Source organism: Bos grunniens, chromosome X, assembly GCF_055505025.1.
Source record: "Bos grunniens cultivar Pamir isolate PY7600 chromosome X, Bosgru_T2T1.0, whole genome shotgun sequence".
In the NCBI taxonomy this organism is placed as follows: Eukaryota; Metazoa; Chordata; class Mammalia; order Artiodactyla; family Bovidae; genus Bos; species Bos grunniens.
The window spans coordinates 132,528,173-132,551,203 of record NC_141194.1 but is presented as its reverse complement, the minus strand read 5'-3'; the positions used below and the strand labels follow the sequence as shown (position 1 = coordinate 132,551,203).

At 48.1% G+C, this 23,031-nt stretch overlaps 1 protein-coding gene across 7 annotated transcripts in view; it reads left to right on the top strand.

The window, feature by feature from the left end:
- Nucleotides 1-23,031, top strand: part of BCORL1 (BCL6 corepressor like 1) — a 61,212-nt gene that overhangs the window by 9,659 nt on the left and 28,522 nt on the right. For all 7 annotated transcript variants that reach the window (XR_015158708.1, XM_086387188.1, XM_086387185.1 and 4 more), the window contains 4 exons: nt 10,213-10,342; nt 15,046-15,133; nt 15,402-18,677; nt 22,450-22,615. Coding sequence is in view for 6 of the 7 variants with exons in the window: in XM_086387188.1 (XP_086243314.1) it covers nt 10,257-10,342; nt 15,046-15,133; nt 15,402-18,677; nt 22,450-22,615 (3,616 nt within the window). In the remaining variant the exon portion in view is untranslated. The remainder of the gene's footprint in view (nt 1-10,212; nt 10,343-15,045; nt 15,134-15,401; nt 18,678-22,449; nt 22,616-23,031) is intronic.

Genomic DNA, 23,031 nt, shown 5'->3' with positions numbered 1-23,031 from the left:
AGTGTCCAATAATGGCATTTAGTATTATGGTATAATCTAGTAGTATAATCTCATATTATAGTATAACTAGTTTTTCTTATTCAATTGTGTCCTATCACATTATCTTTTTTATTATGCCATGGTAAATGTGGTGGCAGAAAGAAAACTGTCAATAGCTCCTGAGTGCTCCTCTTATATCTTGATGCTCTGTGTTCTTTCTCCATATTCCTGTTGTATTAGTACATATTTAGCATTTACAATGTGGTAGGAAGAAATAGCTTGGCTCATTACTGCATTGTTGCATCCACCTTTGAGGTGGAAGTGGCAGCTTCTTTAACAGCTGTGCTGTAACATGGCTCAGTGTTTCAGGGCAGGAACTGAAGGGTGTATATCCAGTCGAAACTTCAGGGCACATTTTGGGCCATGGTTTAAAAATGACCCAAAAGTAGTTTACCAGGGTGACATTTTAAAAATCCATTGCTTTCTGAAAAGGGCTTCCGTGTTTAATTATGACTCGTTGGGCTTTCCAGCTGTCTCTGACATCTGGAATTTCTACAAGAGCTGATGGATAGAGCCCGGGTTTGGGATGGCTCTATGACAAGGATGTTCATCAGCATTGAATGGGAGAGATTAGCGTCTCAAATAGCTCAGGTATCCCCAAACCAAAGTTCTGGGTAGGGAAAATGATGGGCTGTAAACTATAGTCCCTCTCTGCAGCCAAAGTGGATTTTGATGCCAACAATCAACTATGCCGATATAGGGAGAGTGTGATATCAGGCCAATTTAAAACAGTAGATCAGTGAACAAATTAATGATTTCTGTTTGACTTTGGAAATGCATTATTATTCTCTGCCTATCCCCCTCCCCAGCAGATTTACGTTCCTGTTTATATTCTGCTTAGGCAAATATTAAAATGAGTTGTTCCCTGAGCACACACATACTATAAGTGGCAGAAGGCAGTCCATAAGTTGGCTGGCTTTAAAAATTAGCTGTGGCTAAGCCACCCTCAGATAATTGGAAGTTGACTTTATTATTTTGCTCCAGTCCAATTTTATTTTATTTCTGTGATTTCTTTATCATGGAAGTAAGGAGAAGAAAGAAGAGAAAGTTTATGAGAGAAGCACAGGAAGTAAAAGAATTCATAGGCCCAATGCTTTTTACATGGGGTTGTTCTTGGTTTCTGTATGGGGTAGTGGGTAGTGGGGATTTCCATTTTTACCCATAGTTTAGCAAGTATTTAATTATCAAGTGCATGTTGCATGCCTTGTATCATGCTAGGCACTATTGGGAGGAGCTATTGAAAGAGGTAGAAAATCTTCCTAGCCTTGAAAACTCTATAGATGGATAGCAGATTGAGCCAATATTGAGAGTTTGAAATTCTGTGAGCTAAATGTATGTATGTATGTGTATACCTTTGGATGAGTAATGTCTATAAAATGAGTTAAGCCCATAGTCTGGTGTGAGAGAATAGGGAAAAAAAAGTAGGCTGACATGGCCTTTCCAAATATTTGTGTAAGAGGTCCAGGAGACTTTTTTTTTAAGAAAGGCTAAAGCTTGGTGAGGAGGAATCCTTGAAGTGAAAATTCCGTATCTTGAATGCTGTATACTGAAATGAGGAGCCTGAGAGCCGCTGTCACAGTTTATTGCAGGGAGGACCCAAAAGCATCACAAAAGGGATCCAAGTCTCAGGTTACATTGACTCAGCTTTGGAGTGTGAAAAACACCTGCAATATTCACATGGTCCTGCTGAAGACCAAATTGAGGAAAGCCAGCTCTTATTTTTTTTGATCTAGTAGAAACGAGAGGTGCTTAAAGGATGACCCTAGTTACTTAGGGTGACATTTAAGGTGGTTTGCATTTGGAAAAGGATTGATTAATTTCCTGATATTTAGGTTTTTTGGATATCTGTGACATCTAGAAGTTGTATAAAATCTTGTTCCTAGAGCCTAGGTCCAGTTTAAAGCTATGATGAGGTGAGGAATTTTCTTTAAATGGAGTAAAATAATGTCCTTACAGTAAGAAATAAAAGTGAGTACTATTTGAATAATAGGGAAAAAAATGTCTTGGCAGTGGGTGGAAAACTAAAATGATCTGGTGATATGAAAATGTACGTGATTGATTAAAATATTTTACTTTTGCCTACTTCACTGCTGGAATTGATTACCTTTGGTCCATTCAAGTGCTTTTGTGTTATTCTCAACTTTTGCAGATGACATTGTAACTGGACAAGAGTAAGATGTCTCAGATGGTTGAGAAGTAGGTGCTGAAAATGCCCTCCAAGTTTGTTCCCCCACAGTTGAGGCTTTGGGTAGTGGCGTATAGTCATCCCTTGGTATCTGCAGGTGAGTGGTTCCAGGAACCTCCTCGGATGTCAAAATGGCTATCAGATCCTGCAATTCTCAAGTCGCTGATGCAAAATGGCAGAGTAGAAAGAAATTTCCACAGCCACACAAGTTTCGCATCCCTGGATTCAACTGGCTGTGAATGTCAAAGGACATCAAGATCCAGACCTCAAGCCCTGGTCACTCCTTTGGGATCAATGTCTAGCTTCCCAAGGTGATTACTTTGGAAGTAATGACATTCATTTGAGTGAGTAAGCTCTTATGCATTTAGCAGATAGTTAACATTCCTTTGTATCCAAGTCTCATAAATGTTTATAAGGTGAAGTTTTCAAACATAGAGGTACCTAAAGGAGTCTATGAAGGTGTCTCTGCTAGAGCTGTCTGCAGGCAACGCCTCAGCTTTCTCAGTAAACACAGGAATGAATGTATCTGAGAACAGGATGCCATGTCCCTTATAGGACTGATGCCTTGGAGTAGAACTGGTGGAACTTTTTGGATAGAAAAAACCAAAAACCTCAGGGTAACTAGGAAATGCGAGAATACAAGATGGGGATGAATAGGGCAAAGGACCCCTTTCTCATTCCAGTTGCCCAGCAGATTATTTTCGGTTGATTTCATCTGTGTGTATGTTTGTGTGTGGTGGTATATGGTGGTAGAGGAACCTGTTTTGCATGAAGGGAAGCAAAGTGATTGGGGCGTGTTTATGGAACCCTTTGAGTTCCAAGGAGTGTATTTGGTTAATGGTAGGGAAAGATGAGGGGATATAGATTTTGAGGGAAAAGCTGGAGGAGAATATTAGAATATCCTTATATGGAGAATCATTAAATTAGAAGAATGTAAGTTGGAAGAACTTCCTCATTGGGGGTGAGGTTTCAGATATTAAGTGAGGGAAATAGGAATGTTAGTCCTACACATGAAAGAAGGCAGAGGGCCAAGGAGGGTAAGACCCATGGTAGGGGTTCCATATCTAAAGCCAGGTGAAGTTATCCTTGTTGGGTGTGTGTTAACTTTCCTATTGAAAGCAATGATTTTGAGATATTTTGACATCTCTCTAAAGGCACCCCAGTGACTGGGTGGAAGTCATGGCCTTTTCATGTTCCCTGGGATCTCAATGCCAGTGAGCTCTTGGATCTCCTTGGGGTGGGGGTGGGGGCGGGTATCTTAGATGTCGCTTTTCCCAAAGTGCAGAGTGGGGTGGCCATGCCTTTGCTTCAGTGAAATCAGAATGTGAATACCTCTCTCTCTGTCTATGGGCACTTTCCCCAGAGTTCTGAATTTCTATTGGAGCAGTAGGTCCCAAAGTTGATTTTCTTTACTTATTAGTCATCACTGACCCAACCCTCCTTCTTTAACTGTCTGCTGACCACGCCTATCCTCTTGAGGACAGATTCAGGGCCAGGCTTAAAGATGAATATTTTCCGGCGCTTTCATTTTTTTTAAGGTTGTAATTGCTTCCAGGTCACAAGGCAGTGTGAACCAAGAGTCCTGGGGGAGTACTACCAGATTTAGTTTAACTGAGGCCTTCTTAATCTTGAGTTTCTAATTTACTGTCTTGATGGTAGAGTCCAAGCAGGAGTAAGTGGGCAAGTTTCATGCTATGTGTAAGGGCCCTGGATGTGTCACATGCGTTGCCAGCAGCAGTTGTTCTTCATGTAAGGGGTCTTTGACCACAGAAGGAGCCACATGATTCTGGGGAACTTGTCCACTAGCCTCACAAACACCCTGTCTGGTCATTTTCAAGGGTGGAAACTAAAAGTTTTTAACAATGTCTACTTTCATTTAAAACAATGTCAGACAGATGCTCTGTTACCTCCTGTCATGTTCTCCTCTTCCTCCTATGCAGGGTGACCATGCTTTGGCTTGTAGTTGTGAAATCTCCTTGTTTTGGCATCTTCCTTTCAAAACCGAACCAAAAAAGTCTACCCAATCTGTAGGCTCTTGGAGATTTTAGTGCTGACTGTCCCCTATTACCAACTCCCCCAGCCCTAATTTGGGCTACAATTTGATGTTCTTCCCCTTTTGAGAAGACATTCTCTCTAAACTTTTCTAATGTGTCTGTCTTCAGTGCTTCCCCACAGTGTTTCAGTTTGGCCCACGATGGTGAAATATTTCAGGTTCCCCTATTTCATTTTTTTCCTTTTTGGTTGTTATTTTCTATGGGCTTCTCTTTTATGCCATTTATACCTGCACTTGTCTTCGAGGGTTTTGTTTTTCTTTCTTCCTTTTGGATTTTTTTTGGGGAAAGTGTTCTGCTTCATTACGGTTTTTCTTCTACTCCCTGCTCGCCCTAAGCTTAGCTGCTATTCTCACCATGTTAAGGTCATTGCTCTCCCATTATCCATTTTCTCTTTGATTTCCCCTGTTTCATAGTGTGGTGATCCTGACTGGCTACCTGCTTTCTGCTGCCCGCTTGTTGGATTCAGTCCCTTGGATTTTGGTCAGTCCTTCTACTGATACATACATGTGCCTGCTAAATCTAGACGTTTTTCTTTATTTTTTCAGCACCGCTTAGCACTTCAGGTTGGTGGAACATGTGTTCTTTGTTCTCACCACAAGTTGGATGTGCCTTTTGAGTCCCCCCCCCAAAGTGGGGACGGCTTGCCGTGGTCCTGCTGCATTTGATTCTGCGGCCCTGCAGCTGTTCATTTCTTAACAATTACATGGTTGTGACATCTGGGAAAATCCTTTGAGGTATTTCGTATCCTTGTGCCTGTGCTTCCTGGGTCACTTGAGATTACCAGGTTTCTTCCAAGTTCCTTTCAGGAACTTCGCCTTTCACCTTTGATGTGATGGTTGCCATCAGAGAGGGAGTGAGAGACGATGGAGAATTGTACACACACATGAGTGCAGGCACTATGAGTGAAAGAAAGCTGGGCCCCAAGTGTGTACACCAGTGGGGCCTGCCAAGGGTGACATGTCTGTAAGATTTTCCCTTTGTGCTCACCTCTCCTGGGAAGTTGTGTACCGTTGAGTGGTTATTAACTTGATTGGACTTAGAACAGAACCCTCGGCCTCCTGGATCAGAATCTCCAGGGCTGGGACCTATGAATCTGTCTTTTGAGCCAGCACCTTGGTGATTCTGACTTGAAAAATATTGGTGTGCGTGGTCCATCTTGACTCCTCCTGTCCTGTGTGGGCATTGACGCCATGGGTACCTCTTTAGAAGTTACCTTTGCTTACTCTCTTAACTTCTTGTGTAGACCATTTAGTTTGATGTTCTCTTGACCGCGCTTTCCACCCTTCTCCTTCCCTCTCCACCCCTGCAAAGGCTACTATTAATTAGCAGCACAGGACTTCACACAGGAAGGGGCGCTGCTCTGACAAAATCATAATAGAGGAGTGGGAGGCCGAAATTTAAGCTGATGCTCTATCTTCAGGATCTTGTGCAAGTGGAGGTCTTTAGGATCAGGTTTGCCCTCTAGGTAGTCATAAAATATATATTTTATGCTAATTATTTTGGTTTTTACTTGGTTTTCTTGTTGTTATTTGGGGACTTGGGGCCATCTAAAAACTCCCTTATCTAGGTAATGATATTCTATACCTTGTTCTGTTTCCAAATGTTAGGATTCTCTCCTTTGATTTCTGTCCCCAATCCTACAAACTACTAATCCCCTCTAAACAGAAGGAAAATTAACCTAAGGGTGAAAAAGCCATGGTGACTGACATATCCGCTGCCTACAATATTCAGGTAGCCACTAAAACGTGCATTAAAATTCGTGTTAAAAATTTGTCCTATGACAAAATGGCCCGTTACATTGCCTGAGTCTTCTAATGCCTCACAGAAAGAAAAGATGAAAAAAGATGATCAGCCAACAGACTGAGCTGTTATTCCTTAAAGTAGGATATTCCAAGATACTGTAAGAAACAGTCAAAACTTGATTAACCAGGTTGTTTAGGAAGTGGGATCCTAGTGAACTGAGGTATCTTACCCCTTGCTGAAATCTCTCTGAAGTTATGTGTGAATCCATGTAACTGTTTTAGAAATGTTAAAGATAATTTTCACGGAAAGGTAAAATCATGAGTCTCTTACAGATTTAAGAATGAGCACACGTTAAAGATTTTATTTTACTCATTAGTTAACAAGGGAACCAGACAGATGTTTATAGTCGGTTCAAAGAAAAAGTCCCCAAAGCACAAATTTATATGGAGTAAAGGAATTGAATTGCAAATGGAGGCAAAACTGGTTTTTCCACAGTGGGGAGAGAAGTCAATCCAAACTGCATGGGACAAGACAGAGTTTGCATATCCATCAGTTACCTGCAATTTACAGAGGTGCAAAAGCGCTCAGAGGCAATGAACCGGGCTAGAATCAGGCAGCTTGGAAGGGTGTGCTGTCGGTAAGGCAGAGCTCTTTTGTTAAAGTACAGTTTCTAAAAAATAGTAAGCATGGTGAGTACTTTTTTTGGGGGGGGTTCTTTTGCCTTTTATAATTTCTCAGGGTCACCACCTCAATTCTCACCCAAGATTCACTTCTGCATAACATGAATTTACTAAGTACTTACTATGTATAAGACATTGCAGAAGAACCAGAGACAGAAAAGAAGGTATTTCTTACCTTAAGTAGCTGATTGTTTGGGAGTGGGGGAAAGACATCTGTGCCATATGCCCAGTTAATCACACAGCAGAGGGACTAAGAATCTGTGCTGTAGTAGGTATGGGAATGAAATGTTTAGGGAGGACCAGACGGGGAGGAGTTAACTGACCAAGGACGGGGGCTGGGGAGATGACATGGTGACATTCAAGCTAGGCTTTGATGGGGGACACAGGGGAAGAGGGGACACAGGAGAGGCCATTTCAGGGTGAGGAACCAGCCTGGAACTGGATGGTCTGTTCAGGGAGGGGTCAGGAATTGAGTGGTGAAGGCGCAGGATGTGGCCAGACAGGAGGCTAAAGGCCAGGTCATGGAAGGCCCTGAAGGCTGTGCTAAGAAATGTAGTCTTGACTCTGAAGACAGAGGAAAGCTGTTGAAAGCTCTGGCAGACAGAGGGGGCGATGTGATAGAACTGGTGCTTTAGAAGATGAATTGATTGTAGAATCAAGATATTAGAGGCAGAGGGACCAGTTAAGAGGCTATTTGTAATATTCTGGGTGAGGGATGATGAGGGACCACATCAGGGCAGGGGCGAGAGGGCTAGAAGGAGAGGACAGAGATGGTGTTATTAAGGCTTGACTCCTGATTGGATGTGGGTAGTGTGGGAGAGGAGTTGAACGCTGAAATTTCCAGGCTGGGGGATAGTGGTGCTCTTAACTAAGATAGGAAACATGCTGGGCATGGGGGGTGGGGAGCAGGTTTTTGGTAACAGATAACGAGTTCGGTTTGAGACACACTGAGTTTGAGGGGCTTGGTGGACATCTAAGTAACAGCAAGTGGCTGGCAGCTGGAAATTCTGGTCTGGGTCTAAGGAGAGAGGTCAGGGCTAGAGATACAGATTTGGGAGTCATCAGTGCCCAAGGGGTGAACGGAAACTGGGAGGTCTTGAGCTAAGAGAGAAGGATTGGTGGGGTGCATGTGCACGCGCGTGCACACACGCACGCGTGCACACACACACACATACACACAAGGAGGCAGGGTGGGGGGGGGTTGGGGAGAGCCAGTGAGAGCCAGACTTGAGCTGGAGAGGCAGGGAAGACAGGAGGACAGAGAGGGAGACTAAAGGCTGAGGTTGGAGGTCTAAGAATAGAGGGGAGGAGAGGCAATGGGGAGGGAGAAAGGGGAAATAAAGAAGGGGAGATAAAGGAGGGAAAGGACTGGGGCAGGAGATGCGGGGGAAGGGAAGAACACTGAAGGAGAGAGAAGGAGAAGAGAAGCGGAGGAGAGGGGAAGAGAGAGAGACAGTGGGGAGAATAGTGGGGAAAGGGGAATGATGAGGAGGAATAGAGAGAAATGGGAGAGTGGGATTGAGAGAGGAGGGGGAAGGGAGAGAGAGGAGGCGGGTAGGAAGAGAGGGAGGGAAGGGGAAGGGATGGAAGAACATGGCAGAGGTGAGGAGAGACTTAGTAAGATGAGGGCCAGGTTTCTGGGGTGGCAGGAGAGAAGCCCACAGGTGCAGGGTCTGTAAAGCCAGGTAAGGGGCAAGTATAAAGGAAGAGGCGAAGCAGGAGTGTCCTATGCTATCCTGTGCAACAGGGGTAGGAGGAGGGGGAAGTCCAAGGAGAGGATGCGGCCCTGCTCTCCTCTCACTGACTCTTTCCCTTGTCTGCTCCCTCTGCGTCAGCTCTGCAGCCTCTGGGCTCTTTTCTGATCTTAGCAGGCACCCCCTGCCTTAAGGACCTGTGCAAGGTGGTTTCCTCTGTAGAATGCACTTCCCCAGATGTTCACATGGCTCGCATCTTTGCTTCCTTCAGGATGTTTAAATGTCTCCTCAGCAAGGCCTACTCTGATCACCCACTTATAAATTGTAGCCCATTCTGCTCCTTGCCCCCCACTATTGCCTTGCCCCTTAGCCTGTTATATCACCTTCTAACATCCTGTAACACAGTCATTTAACATGTTTATTGGCTATCTCGTCCCACTAGAATATAAACTCCATGAACACGGGGATTTCTTGTCCTTTTTCTTAATTGTTGCATCCTTGGTACCTTGGACAGTGGCGGCACATAGTAGGTGCTTGAAAAATATTTTTTTGAATAAATAAGTGATATTGTGTTGCATATGGACAATCTCCAAAAGTTGTATAAAGGATGTGTTATTTCTGTGTTAGTTGCTCTCTCATGTCTGACTCTGCGATCCCATGGACTGTAGCCTACCAGGCTCCTCTGTCCATGGAATTGTCCAGGCAAGAATACTGGAGTGGGTAGCCATTCCTTTCTGTGGGCTATCTTCCTGACCCAGGGTTCAAAACTGGATCTCCTGCATTGCAGGCAGGTTCTTTGCCATTTGAGCCACTAGGGAAGCCCATATAAAGGATAAATGAAACAAATCCCCAAGGTAGCTGTATTTTACTATGATTTACTTCTTTGCACAGTGGAGAACAGCATAAAATTCTGATCACCATAGGGTTTTGTTCAGTTGAGCTTTGATGAATAAGGCTTTTAGCTAATAAGTTAACTCGAATTTGAGGATCTCAAGACAAGCTCATTGGATAAACATCTTTCTCTTGATGCCTCGATTTCTCTGGAAGGTGAATTGGCTTTGCATTGGTCGTCAGTAGTGAGAGCCCAACACCGGCTGGTGAAGGGGGTGGCAGGTCATAGGGATGACAGACTGATAGGAGAGACAAGGGCAGACATGTGCAAGTCTTAATGGAGCATTGTCTTCCGTCTGCTTGTTTGTGGTCAGAGCACAAGGAGTATGTTATCTGATTTGAAGGGCGCTTTAAACCAGCTTAGGTATATGCATTATATCTATATGACTCCTAACTTGAAATTAGAATAGTTTGGAAGGGCTTATAAAGCAAGCATGTGCTTCCTCTGGAGAGCTTAAATTGGCAATGTCACTCAAATACTTCAGTACTCATGGATTAGAGAGTTGACGAGAAAAAGATTCCCCAGTAGTCTTTCAATGCACTATTCATATATGGGAATGACCCTCTAATTGTAGTTGGTTAGGCTAAATGTGTGTAGAAAAATATACTGTCATCTCACTTGTCTGAAATAGATTGAATTTCCTCAAATACTCATGCATATCTGTCTTTCAGATCATTTAAAAATCACTCTAGGTGATTAACAGCATCCTCATCTCCATCCTGAAACCTATGGATTCCTGGAAAGCTGGTGCTCCCTCGTCCCCATTTGGACCTTAATTTCCCACAGCAGTCAGGCTTGCGAGAGAGATGGCTTTAATGTTTTGGCACTCTAATTACCTTTATTTGTTTCAGTGTTTCCGCCTAAAAGGTGGTTAAAGCACCGTCTGTGTTACAAGTTTTGATTTTTGGGAGTTCTTTTTCCCCAGGGGGAGTGGCCACAGCAGGTCCTAGCTGGTGGTGAGTGGCTGTCATGATCTCTACAGCACCGCTCTACAGCGGCGTGCACAACTGGACCAGTTCTGACCGGATTCGCATGTGTGGCATCAACGAGGAGAGGTGAGGAGGCTGGGAAGGTGGCTGTGGCCAGCTTCCAGTGAGCTGTCCCTGCTCCCCAGCAGGGTAGCTGTGAGAGGGCCAGAGGAAGAACCCTGGGAAGGAGACTGTTGGTTGTTTCTGATTTTCCTGAGGTGGGCTGGGGCTGGGCGGTGAGAGTGGCCTGTTCTGCCATGCCGTCCCTGTTCAGGTGGAAGTGAGGAAGCCAAGAGATGACCTTGTGCCAACTAGTATTTGTCTACTCATTAAGAACTGTCAGACTGTGGAATACAGGGATGCTCAGGCAATTGCAGTTTTTGTTTGCTGCATCCATGTTCTGTGCTCAAGGATACATGTAAGATATTTTTGGTCCTTGATCTAAGCCTGGAAGAAAGACAGTTTTATTATTCAGCTTTATACTGGAAATGGTTAGTGGGTATTCTGGCGATCAGCACTTTCTGGCTAGTGATGATTTGCAGTGAGATACTTATAAAATATCAAAGGACGATCAGACTGCTTAACGTAGTTTTCGTAGGAAACTGAAAGTTGGTGATGCCTGCTGGATCTGTGTGCATTTTCAGTTTTCTGTTCACCAAATACTGGGTTGACCAAGCTGTGCCATTTCTGATCATACCCCATATGAAGAACACTCAAAATGGGCTTCAGATTCTACATTTGACTTTTCCTAACTCTTGGCAAAAGAGCTGTGTGTGTTGGTTGCAATGTCTCTCCCATTTTTAGAGAAGGTATGGCTCCCCCATGCTAGTCAATATATTGACTGCTGAAATCCAAATATGTCAAATCAATCACCTAGAACACAGAACAATATGACTTTTCATTGGATTCAAGATCTGGCATTTCCTTGGGGAAATCTTGGAGGTGTGTGCATGGAGGGGGTATGGGTAATTTTGAAAGGAAAAGGGATGGCTATCTTCCTTCTTCTGCTCTTAACTGGAGAAGTGTGTACTTGTCTGAGGTTCAGGTTAGAATAGACCTTTTTATTTTTTTTGAAGCCATTAGTGTTTGATGGTTTAATGCTCTCTACACAGAAGAATGAGTTAGAGATGGACTTAAAAGGAATTTAATTTTAGAATATAAAAGTCAAGTTCAAGGAAAATAAGACAAAATTCTTCTAGGATCTGTGCAAGAAAGATATTCTCCTTTGCATATGAGGTGTGTCCTTAGATAATAACTAAGAGATGATGTGGGGAAGGCAGAGTGGTGGTATTGATTTGTGTGAGTGTTCATTGGCAACTAGTTATAAGCAGATGAGACTTTGATGTAGAGATCTAGACTAGAGCCTTCAAAAAAATCAATGGACAAGTTACTTGGGTTTACTGTCTATTCTAAATCCCCACTGAAAAAGGACCATGAGTTGGAACCAAACTTGATTTTCACTTCTTATGGACCTTTCTTGGGATGTTCAAGTACCAAATATTCCACGTGGTTAAGATGACCTTTTAAGTGTTGTAACTTTTGACCTTGTCTACCCATTATTGTTGCCTTCCTGCTCCAGCCTAGGCCATGCTACAGCTAATTTCCAAAAGGTGATCTCACCTTATTTAAAACCATCTTCCTCATCAGCCCTTTACCACCTGTAGAATTTAGCTATTTGGAATATAAAGCTACATCTGGGGGTTAATTCTTAAAGTTAGGTTTGAGAAGCCCACCCAGCTCCTCAGATATAGTTGGGGACTGTAGAAACAGGGGACAGGGCTTTTTGCTGGCCAACTCTAGACCAGCCTCCAGCTAAATCCCTCTGTTTGCTTGCTTGCTTGCTTCCTTTCTTGTACCCATTCATGACTTCATTCACCAAACATTTTTTAAACTCAGTCAGAGCAAACCATTTGTCATGGGACATTGGTGCTAAGTGCTGTCGAGTGGCGTGTACAGTGGGAGTCTAGAGGCAAGAATCAAAAACTTCCTGGGGAAAGAAGGGAAGGCTTCCCAGAGGCAGTGACATTTGAGCCAGGGCTTGAGGGATGAGTAGGAGTTTCAGGTGAGGGCTGTTTGTCACACCGTGTGTTTGTGGGGAACTTTGGAATAAAGGCAGTCTTGGGGTGTGATGGGATTTGAGGCGGGGAAAGTCTGCAGGAGCTGGGATCCAAGGAGCAAGATATGTGCCATGTAGTTAAGGCCCAACAGGAACTGAAAAAGGTCTGGTTTGACACTGGTGCTAGCCCTTAATAATTAGGCAGACAGCCCTGAAAGGTTATGACAGGTTCTGGTTTAAGTTCAACAAAGCCTTGAGCATAACAGCCTAGGGTCATCTCTGTTGGGAAGAAACAGTGGGATCAATTTTCAGTCCTGATTGAAGCCTGCTTTGACTCCTGTTCTCTTCTCCCCGCTACCTGCACCCTCCTAATCTTGCTCGGTTGACCTGGCTCTTCCCCTGCACCCCCTCCCATGTCTCACATTCTTCTGTCAATGGAGCAGTTTAACATTTGCTTGGCTTTACACACTCCTCTCCTCAGAAGGCTTGAAACGTGGCCTCAGGACATTTTCCCAGAGCCTTGTTGGTCGGCAGGATCGCTGTTGCTGCGGCCACCTCGAGAGTCTCTGGGCCAGTGGCTCCACACTTCTCTGGTGGCTATCTTTGAAGGCAGAGTTTCTACTTTCAGGGTGACTTTATATAGGGTGAAAGCCGAGCAAGCAGGACCGAGTATGCAGCTTAGCTCCCCTCTGTATCATCAGCAGGGGGGATATGGAAACAGTGTGTCCTCTCTGCAATACCTCATGAGGGGTTGTCCAAGCGTGGGTCCCTGCCGCTCCTTTTCCCTTACCACCATTGTCCCCGCAGAACCAGCCCTGGAACCCTGCTTCACCCCTGGCCTGAAGCTGGGGATTGGGCTTGCTTTCCTGGGCTCTCAGGGGTTGATGTCCAAGCATGTTTTCCCTTTCCCTCAGGCTCCCCCTTCCTCGCCTTCCTCGAGACCCCCAACTGTGTCTCCAGCCCTGTCTCTCCTTTTGATCCCTGCTATTTGTCACCAGCAGTCCATTGCCAGCAGTGAAACCCTCCCACTTCTGCCAGCCTGGCTGCCTTTTAAAGGGAACAAGCCTTTCCCCTCAGTTAGTCCCTTCTGCAGCCCTGAAAAGATGAGGAGAGGCCTGTGGCGACCCCCTTGCCTTTTTTGCTCCTCTTGCCCCAGGTACAGTTTGGGGGTGTGTCAGTGGTTCCCTGTTCCAGTGCAAGGGAAGGAGTTAGTTCTTATGGGGCTTGGGTTGGGGACACCCTGACTGCCCTTTGGTCAGGGTGGCTGGTGAGGCAGGCGCTGGCTTCTTCCCTGGCTGTGGCAGAGCTCAGGAAGAGGCTCTGAAATAGGAGGATGGCAAACCCCAAGGCAGTCTGGCTCCCCGGAGATGCACAGAGCATTCCTGTGTTTGCGCCCTGGGAACCGTATCGTAGTGCTTGTGCTAGAGCTCTGTTGTTGCACCTCAGCCTTCCACTCACCCACTCCACCCACCCCTGCCCCACCAGTGTCTTCCCTAGGGCAACAGAGGCACATTCTGTACTTCAGACACCAAGTTTCCTGTGGGCTTTATCCTCTCTCCAACGTCACCCTCCCAGGCTGACCTTTTTTCAGGGAGGGGGTCAGGATACACGATTTTCTATGAAATGGTTGGATGGCATCACTGACTCAATGGGCATGACTTTGAGCAAACTCCAGGAGATGGTGAAGGACAGGGAAGCCTGGCATGCTGCAGTCCATGGGGTTGCAGAGTCAGACATGTCTGAGCAACCGAATAATAACAAATCCCATTTTCTAAGATTCTTACCCAAATTTTACAGAAGACTTTTTAGAAGGTGAGAGTACAGTGGAGTTTATCTCCTTTGGGAACCTGGCCTTTGGGAACCTCCTTTGCTTTGGCCTTGAGCATTTCCCCCTGCAATATACCAGCTTGAATTTAGGGTCTGTTGTCTTGAAGGCTTCCTTCCCTTTGGGATGAGAGAAAATGCAGTGATGCTGGGAGGCCAAGGGGAGAGGGGGAAGCTGGTGGGGAATGGGATGCAAGGAAGAGCAGAAAGGTAGGAAGGAGGGTGCTGGCCTGAGTTCACCGGTATCCTAGAGGGAAAGAAGTCATGCCCTTGAGATGCCCCTTGACACCCAGTGACCTGCCTCAAATCAGTGTCATTATGTGTGCTAATAAACGTGCATCTGCTGTAGGCAAGCCTGTCAGGTGGACAGGTGAGAGTTGGATTTAGAACCTGAAACACAATGGAGGTGGTTATTTGTTTTAGGAAAGGGTTACCCTTATGAAGCCTGCAGCCAGCTTTCCTTACAGACTTAAATAAGACTACATTTATGAGAAAAGCAGTTTGCGTGCCTTTTGAGATTTCCTGTGAGTTACATCTCTCCCCTCTTGGCACTGCTCAGTACTTTCTGCATGGTCACCTTGATGGATAAGCTCTAGGAACAAGGCGGAGGTGCTGGGGTCCTCCAAACCGCTGGTGAGAGCCCTAGAAAACTGGACACAGCCCAGAGAGGGGAGTCTGGTCAGATCGGGACTTTTCCTTTGTAGGAACTTGAAAAGTTGGGCATGGAGGCTCTGGTTTGCAGCCTGGACCCCCTCCCCCAAGTTTATTGTGGTCTCCCTCAAGCCAATAAGGGAAGTGAGACAAGAAGGATTTCTGTGAACCCAGGCAGGCAGGGGGTGTTCTGGGGCAGATGGTGGTGGCCTGAAGGCTTGGCCTCATGTCGTTTTTCTGCTTGTGTCTCCCATGCTAGAAGAGCACCTCTTTCTGATGAGGAGTCCACGACAGGTGACTGCCAGCGCTTTGGATCTCAGGAGTTTTGTGTCAGCAGTTTTTCCAAGGTAAGGGGCCATGCAGAGCCACATGCCACCTGCTGAAGGGTGGAGCTGAACCACCCAGGCATGGTGGCCAGCCTGCCTTCCCTGAACGGGGCCAGGCAGAACCGGGGTGCTTCCCAGGAGTTGGTGCATGTGAGACAAAAATCAGCCTGCTGCGCTTTGCTTCTGCCAAGTTGCAAAGAGGACCAGCAGTCGCCCCTTCCAGGCCTCAGGAGCCTTTCACGACCTACAGAGAGCTAGTTAAGACAGGTTTTCTACTCTGTCATTGCAGGTGGAGCTCACGACAGTTGGAAGTGGCAGTAATGCCCGGGGGGCAGACCCAGATGGCAGTGCAACAGAAAAACTCGGGCCCAAGTCAGAAGACAGGCCTGATGACGCCCAGCCCCAGATGGACTATACTGGGAGTGTGGCTGAGACAGGGGGCCCCTTGGTGTCCCTGAGCAGCCCAGGAGACGGGCTCAAGCTTTCTGCTCCTGACGGCCCCGAGGCTGGCAACGACACTGCTGACTGCTCCTGGACTCCCCTTAGCAGCCAAATGAGCAAACAGGTGGACTGCTCGCCAGCTGGGGCCAAGGCTCTGGACTCGCGGCATGGCGTCGGGGAGAAGAATACTTTCATTCTGGCAACTCTGGGAACTGGCGTCCCCGTGGAGGGCACCCTCCCTCTGGTGACCACTAACTTCAGTCCATTGCCAGCCCCCATCTGCCCGCCGGCGCCCAGCTCGGCCTCCGTCCCCCCGTCTGTTCCAGACCCATTCCAGGTGCCCCTCTCGGTCCCCGCCCCGGTCCCCCACTCCGGGCTCGTTCCCGTCCAGGTTGCCGCTTCGGTCCCAGCTCCTTCCCCTCCCTTAGCGCCAGTCCCGGCTCTGGCCCCAGCACCACCCTCAGTGCCCACGCTTATTTCTGACTCGAACCCCCTTTCGGTCTCAGCCTCGGTCCTGGTGCCTGTGCCCGCTTCTGCCCCCCCGTCGGGCCCCGTCCCCATGTCGGCTCCAGCCCCAACCCCCCTCTCAGTCCCAGTTTCGGCTCCTCCCTTGGCTCTGATCCAAGCTCCTGTGCCCCCTTCGGCTCCAACCCTGGTCCTTGCACCTGTCCCCACTCCAGTTCTGGCCCCCATGCCAGCGTCCACCCCTCCGGCAGCTCCTGCCCCTCCAGCGGTGCCGATGCCCACCCCTACCCCGTCCTCCGGCCCACCTTCTACCCCCACCCTCATCCCTGCCTTTGCTCCCACGCCAGTGCCCGCACCCACCCCTGCCCCGATCTTCACTCCAGCCCCCACGCCCATGCCGCCTGCCACACCTACTGCCATTCCCACCTCGGCCCCCATCCCAGCCTCCTTCAGTTTGAGTCGAGTATGTTTCCCTGCAGCTCAGGCACCAGCTATGCAAAAAGTCCCCCTGTCCTTTCAGCCGGGGACAGTGCTGACCCCAAGCCAGCCGCTGGTATACATCCCGCCTCCAAGCTGTGGGCAGCCACTCAGCGTGGCTACACTGCCAACCACCCTGGGAGTTTCCTCCACGCTCACGCTCCCTGTCCTGCCATCCTACCTGCAGGACAGGTGTCTTCCTGGGGTGCTGGCCTCCCCAGAGCTGCGGTCTTACCCGTATGCATTCTCTGTGGCCCGGCCCCTGACATCAGAGTCCAAGCTGGTGTCTCTGGAGGTGAACAGGCTCCCCTGCGCTTCCCCATCAGGCAGCACCAGCACCCAGCCTGCGCCCGATGGGGTCCCCGGGCCTTTGGCAGACACATCCCTGTCTACTGCTTCTGCCAAGGTGCTTCCACCACCGCAGCCTCTGCTGCCAGCCCCCAGCGGGAGCTCAGCCCCACCGCATCCCACCAAGATGCCAGGCAGCGTGGAGCAGCAAACAGAAGGGACTTCCGTCACCTTCTCTCCCCTCAAGTCACCTCCACAGCTGGAGCGAGAGATGGCCTCTCCACCTGAGTGCAGCGAGATGCCCCTCGACCTCTCCTCCAAGTCCAACCGACAGAAGCTCCCATTGCCGAACCAGCGCAAGACGCCGCCCATGCCCGTGTTGACCCCTGTGCACACCAGCAGCAAGGCCCTGCTCTCCACCGTCCTGTCTAGGTCCCAGCGCACGACCCAAGCTGCTGGCAGCAGTGTCACCTCATGCCTGGGCTCCACTTCCTCACCCTTTGTCATCTTCCCTGAGATTGTGAGGAACGGGGACCCCAGTACCTGGGTGAAGAACTCCACTGCACTCATCAGCACCATTCCGGGCACCTATGTGGGTGTGGCCAACCCGGTGCCCGCCTCCCTCCTGCTGAACAAAGACCCCAACCTGGGCCTCACCCGAGATCCCCGCCATCTCCCCAAGCAGGAACCCATCTCCATCATTGATCAGGGTGAGCCCAAGGGCACTGGTGCCCCCTGTGGCAAGAAGAGCAGCCAGGCTGGGACTGAGGGACCGCCAAGCACAGTCAAACGTTACACCCCTGCCCGCATCGCCCCTGGGCTGCCAGGGTGCCAAAGCAAGGAGCTCTCACTCTGGAAGCCCACAGGGCCGGCAAACATTTACCCACGGTGTTCAGTCAACGGGAAACCCACCAGCACCCAGGTCCTGCCTGTTGGCTGGTCACCGTACCACCAGGCGTCTCTGCTTTCCATTGGCATCTCCAGTGCTGGGCAGCTGACCCCCAGCCAGGGGGTGCCCATCAGGCCCACCAGCGTCGTTTCTGAGTTTTCTGGTGTGCCATCCCTTGGCCCCAGTGAGGCCATGCATGGGCTTCCTGAGGGGCAGCCGCCACGGCCCGGGGGCCCCTTTGCTCCCGAGCAGGATACGGGCACAAAGAACAAAACCTGCCGCATTGCTGCCAAGCCTTACGAGGAACAAGTGAACCCTGTCCTCCTGACTCTCAGCCCTCAGACAGGGACCCTGGCGCTGTCTGTGCAGCCTAGTAGTGGGGACCTGCGAGTGACTCAGGGGCCTGGGGAACCAGAGAGCCACCTCTGCCCCGACAGCACTCCTAAGCTGGAAGGCCCCCAGGGGGCTTGTGGCCTGAAGCTGGCCGGAGAGACAAAGCCTAAGAACCAAGTGCTGGCCACCTACATGTCCCACGAGCTGGTCCTGGCCACCCCCCAGAACCTGCACAAGATGCCCGAGCTGCCTTTGCTACCTCATGACAGCCGCCCCAAGGAGCTCATCCTGGACGTGGTTCCCAGCAGTGCCAGGGCCGCTAGCACAGAGCTTCCACAGCTCGGAAGCCAGGTGGACCTGGGCCGGGTGAAGATGGAGAAGGTGGATGGTGACGTGGTCTTCAACTTAGCCACCTGCTTCCGGGCCGATGGCCTCCCAGCAGCTACCCCGAGGGGCCAAGTGGAAGTGCGGAGTAAGGCAGGGCAGGCTCGAGTGAAACAGGAGAGTATAGGTGTCTTTGCTTGTAAGAACAAGTGGCAACCAGACTCTGTGGTGAGTGATGGTGCGTCCGAATCTCCGCCACCCAAGAAAATGAAATGTGGCAAAGAGAAGGATGGTGAGGAACAGCAGCCACAAGCCAAGGTCCTGGTCCGAAGTTCCCACGGACCCAAGGTGAGTGCTGGGCTGAGTTTGAGGGCAGGGCCGAGATACCAGTGGTCTGCTTTGTCCTGCAGATGTCAACCTCATGCAGTGTTCTTGAGTAGATCTGTGAAGCAAAGTGATTGCAAGGCTTGTGCAAAGTGAATCATGACACTTAACCAAGGTACATTCTCCATATAGAATGTTTTAGTGTGGTGGGGGTGGAGTTTGCATCTTATAGGCTGTGGGAAATGATCCCTGCAGCTGAGGAAACCATTGTCCCAGATGAGGATGGAAAGCGGAAGAGTATGATACGATACAGGGAGGGAAATTAATAACAGGCCCTTTGCTGCATAGCCATTCTTCCTTTTCCTTTTCTAAGATAACTGATGGCCTTGAGAATTTGGGACCCAGGGAGGGAAGGAGCCCTTGACAGGGTTGCTCCCTGCACCACTGGGTAAACCTGCTTAGGATTAGCTTGGAGTTTTGAGGGGCCAGAGCCAGTTCAGCTTCTGGGCTCATCCACCAGTTTCCTATCCCCCTAATGCTTGGGGTGGTAGCTTTGGGTTTCAGCCTGTTAGAGATTTGATGTCCAGAGCATCTGGATCTGGGTTCTTAATAGGTTAAGGAGGATGGCAGGGTTCTAGGCAGAAAGCGGGGCTAAGAGGACTTGACCTGAATCCGGTGTTCCTCCAAAAAGTATCTGAAGGCCACTAGTGATCAAGGAGATTCTAGAAGCAGTTGAGGATAGGGCTTATTCAAGATACGGAGCAATTTGAGGTTATGTTAACAAGCCTTCAAATTGAATGTTGAATAGATTTCTAGCTAGAGCACTGTGAATTTGTCTGTGCAGAAGTTCTTAGTTGGTTGTTGTTGTTGTTGTTGGACCATAGAACACTTTGAGAAGCTAATGAGAGCTGCAGACCCTGTCCTCAGAAACATGACCTCATAATTTTGCCGATAATTTCAAGGGGCTCAAAGACCCAACCCATGCCCCAAAGCCCACCCATGGACTCCAGGTTAAGAACACTGGGGATAGAGTTTGGGTGGGTTTTTCTCACCCAGTGATGATGTATACTGGCCGGAATGGGCTAACTGATAGAGACAGGACATAGATGAGTGGTTGCCTAAGGCTGGAGAGAACAAGGAACTGGAGATGGCTTAATGAGTCCAGGGTTTCCATTTGGGGTGAGGAAAGAACTTTTGGAACTAGATAGTGATGATCCTTACACATGTTTGTGACTGTACTAAAAACAGTTGAATTACAAACATTACTAATATATGATATATCTCAATAAATTATGTCAACAAAGCTGTTGTTAAAAAATTATTAAATGAAGTGATATGTGTAGATGCTTAGAACAGTACCTGGCAGATAGTTAAGTGCTCAGGAAGTGTTGGTGGCTGCTATTGATATTGTTAATATTACAAATAGGATAGATGTGGTCCCCGCCCTCCTGGAGCTTATGTCTCACAGGTGACTCACTGGCAGACAGGCACCACCCCTTCCTATATAAAATGAAGAGTTCACAGGGTGCACTGACAGATGCAGAGAGCAGAGAATAAAGTTACAGGGTCAGGAGCCTCGAAGCAGCCCTTGGCAACTGCCTGTAATGATTTAGTAAATGTCCATTTTTCTGGAAAGCAAATATCTTGGCTCTTTCTTTTCTTACGTTCCATCTTCCTGAGGAAGAAACCATTGATTAGCAAAACTAAAATCAGGGGTCAGTTCAAAACAGCCCCTTTCAGGGTATGGCCAAGAATCAGAATAGTCTCTGGAGTATATACAGAAGTAGGAATATAATGTTAAGTATGTGAAACTTATACAATGTTATAAACCAATGTGACCTAAAAAAAAGAAAGTTATTTTTTAAAAAGAAACAACACAGTCTCCTGTTTCCTACACCACCTCCCCCAAGGCCTGGAGACTCCTGAAGGACCTCTGAATCATCAGCAAAGAAAATTCTCCTTCAGTCTGGTGCTGGTGGTCTCCTTATCATTTGGAAAATTCTTTAGAAAACCTTTCAACACTCTGTTGACCAGAACATTCATTTTACATGGTCTCCTCACCATCCCAACTTATTGCCTAAGTTGAAGTGTGCCCTTGCAGAACATGCAGACAGGAATCCCGTCTAGATGTTCTGTTCTGCTTGTTTTTGTCTTATCTTAGGAAGTAAAGGTTAATGATCTGTACTTGAAAGAGCCAGCTAAAAATGATATACAGAAATAAATAGGACATGTTCAAATTGATGTGCATTGAACTTTATCCCCCATGACCTGAAGGAGTTGTTTTCTGACTATACCTGAAGGGCACACTTGAAGCAGCTGGTGCCCATCTTCTTTCCTCCCTATGTCTTTCTTTCTCCTAACACTTTGGTTTGTAGGAACTTGCAGCAAGTGAAGGGAGAAACTGAACTTGAATTTCCAGCTCAGCCCTCCACTAGGTAAGAAGCAGGAGGAGTTGATGGGATAGCAGGATTCCCTGGACTTTGACGGGGATTGGTGACTTTGTGGAGTCCCCCTGCCAACCACTGCTAGAAGATGCTCCATCAGTAAGATATCTGCCATCCCCTTAGCTGGAGCTGGATCGTGATAATCTTCTAGAAGGTGGTGTGCAGGTCTGCTTAAGGGGAAAACCACTCTGCCTTTCTTCCTTGTGTCATTGTTAAAATGGTTTGCTTATTCCACACTCCCTGGACACTGCAATTCTGCCCTATTTCTTGCTGGATGGCGTGGAGAGATCTCAGAGCTTGTGAGAATATGTGACTGCTAGGCTCAGAGTATCCTAACAGTGCATAAGCATGACCATGGTGACTGTCTCAGGCACCAGGCAGTAGGTATGCGTGGAGCCAAGCATAGTCAGTGGAGACACAAGCACAGAAGGAAGAAGAGAGGAATGAGAATGGAGGTGAAGGGGCCTGCCCTGGGTGCTAGGAGCCCTGGGTCTTGGTCCCAGCTTGGCCATTTTCTCACCACAGGCACACACCAGTTAACTTGCAGGCTGGCCTGGTTCCTGGTGGCCCCTGAGGCAAGTGGACACCTTGGGCTGTGTTGCCCTGGACAAATGATTTAACCTCTTACCCTGGAGGCTCAGTTTCCTCATCTCTTCACTAAGGGTGATTATTAGCTTTTCCTTGCAGAGTTGTTAAGAATAACAGATCGAATGGTAGAGAGAGTGTTTGGAAAAGGTGAAAGGGCCACAAAGTGTAAGGGGGCATTGTTGAAAATGCCTGAGGCTTTTCATTGTCTTTCCTAAGTACGGGGAGATTAGAATGGCTCCCGTGGCAGACTTTTCTTCTTGCCTTAGTGGAATCTTTTTTCTAGTATTAATTTATACATGAAAATAGATAATTTTTCTTGAATTGGCCCACGCAAGAATTATTTTCAGTTGTTGGTGTCGATACTATTCACAGTGAAGTTATTTGAACAATGTAGTCACCCAACTTGCAGAAGAGGCATTTTTGTTTTCTGTCGGTCTCTCTGTTGCTGTTCGGATAGAGTATGGGGCCTGACTTTGCACCTTTTCAAATTACTTTGGGCGTTTACTCGGCTTGTGAATGCGGACTCTGTGGACCTGTTTAAAATGGTGGGATATGGATGTCTATGGGGATTAGCTAGGGCACTGGATTGGGTCCAAAAAGCCTCTGTAGCCCACTGTAGAAGGCAGAGGGCTGCCCCTTCCCCCAGCCCATTCCTGGGCAGCTCATGTCTGTGTTTCAGAATCAGGGCACAGGGCTCAACATTAAGAGAACATTCTTAAGATGGGAAGCTGACCTTGGACCTGACACTATCTACCTCTCCGCAGTGCCGGAAGCCACCTAGTGACCCCCAGGAACCCACCAAGAAAAGCCCCAGGGGGGCTCCAGATTCAGGAAAAGAGCACAATGGAGTCAGGGTAAAGCACAAGCACCGGAAGCCAACAAAGCCAGAGTCCCAGTCTCCAGGAAAACGAGCTGACGGCCATGAGGAAGGTAGGCCTGGCGCGTGTCCTGGCCCTCTCTCTGGGCTGCAGGGGGATCCCTATGGCAGACTGGGGTGGGGAGGAGGGCCTCTGACACTGACCAGGAAAGTGGGGCTTGCTCACTCGAGGAGAGGGAGATCATTAACACCTCTGAAAGTGGAAGGAGAAGAGAGACAGGAGCAGGGCTGCTCACCCTGGTTGCTGGAGTAAGGCACACTCTGAAGTGGTGCTTTTCAGACACACAAGAGTCAGTCCAACCCCAGAGTAGCCAGCCTATTAGCCTGTGGTGGGTCTAGGCTCAGAGAAGAAACGGCTTTAATGAGGATTGAGGCCGAAGGGGGATTATTTACACTGTTTCTCTACCTTTGGTATATTTGGAAACTCCCATTATAAAGGTTAAAAAATTAACTAGCTAGCATGGCTAGA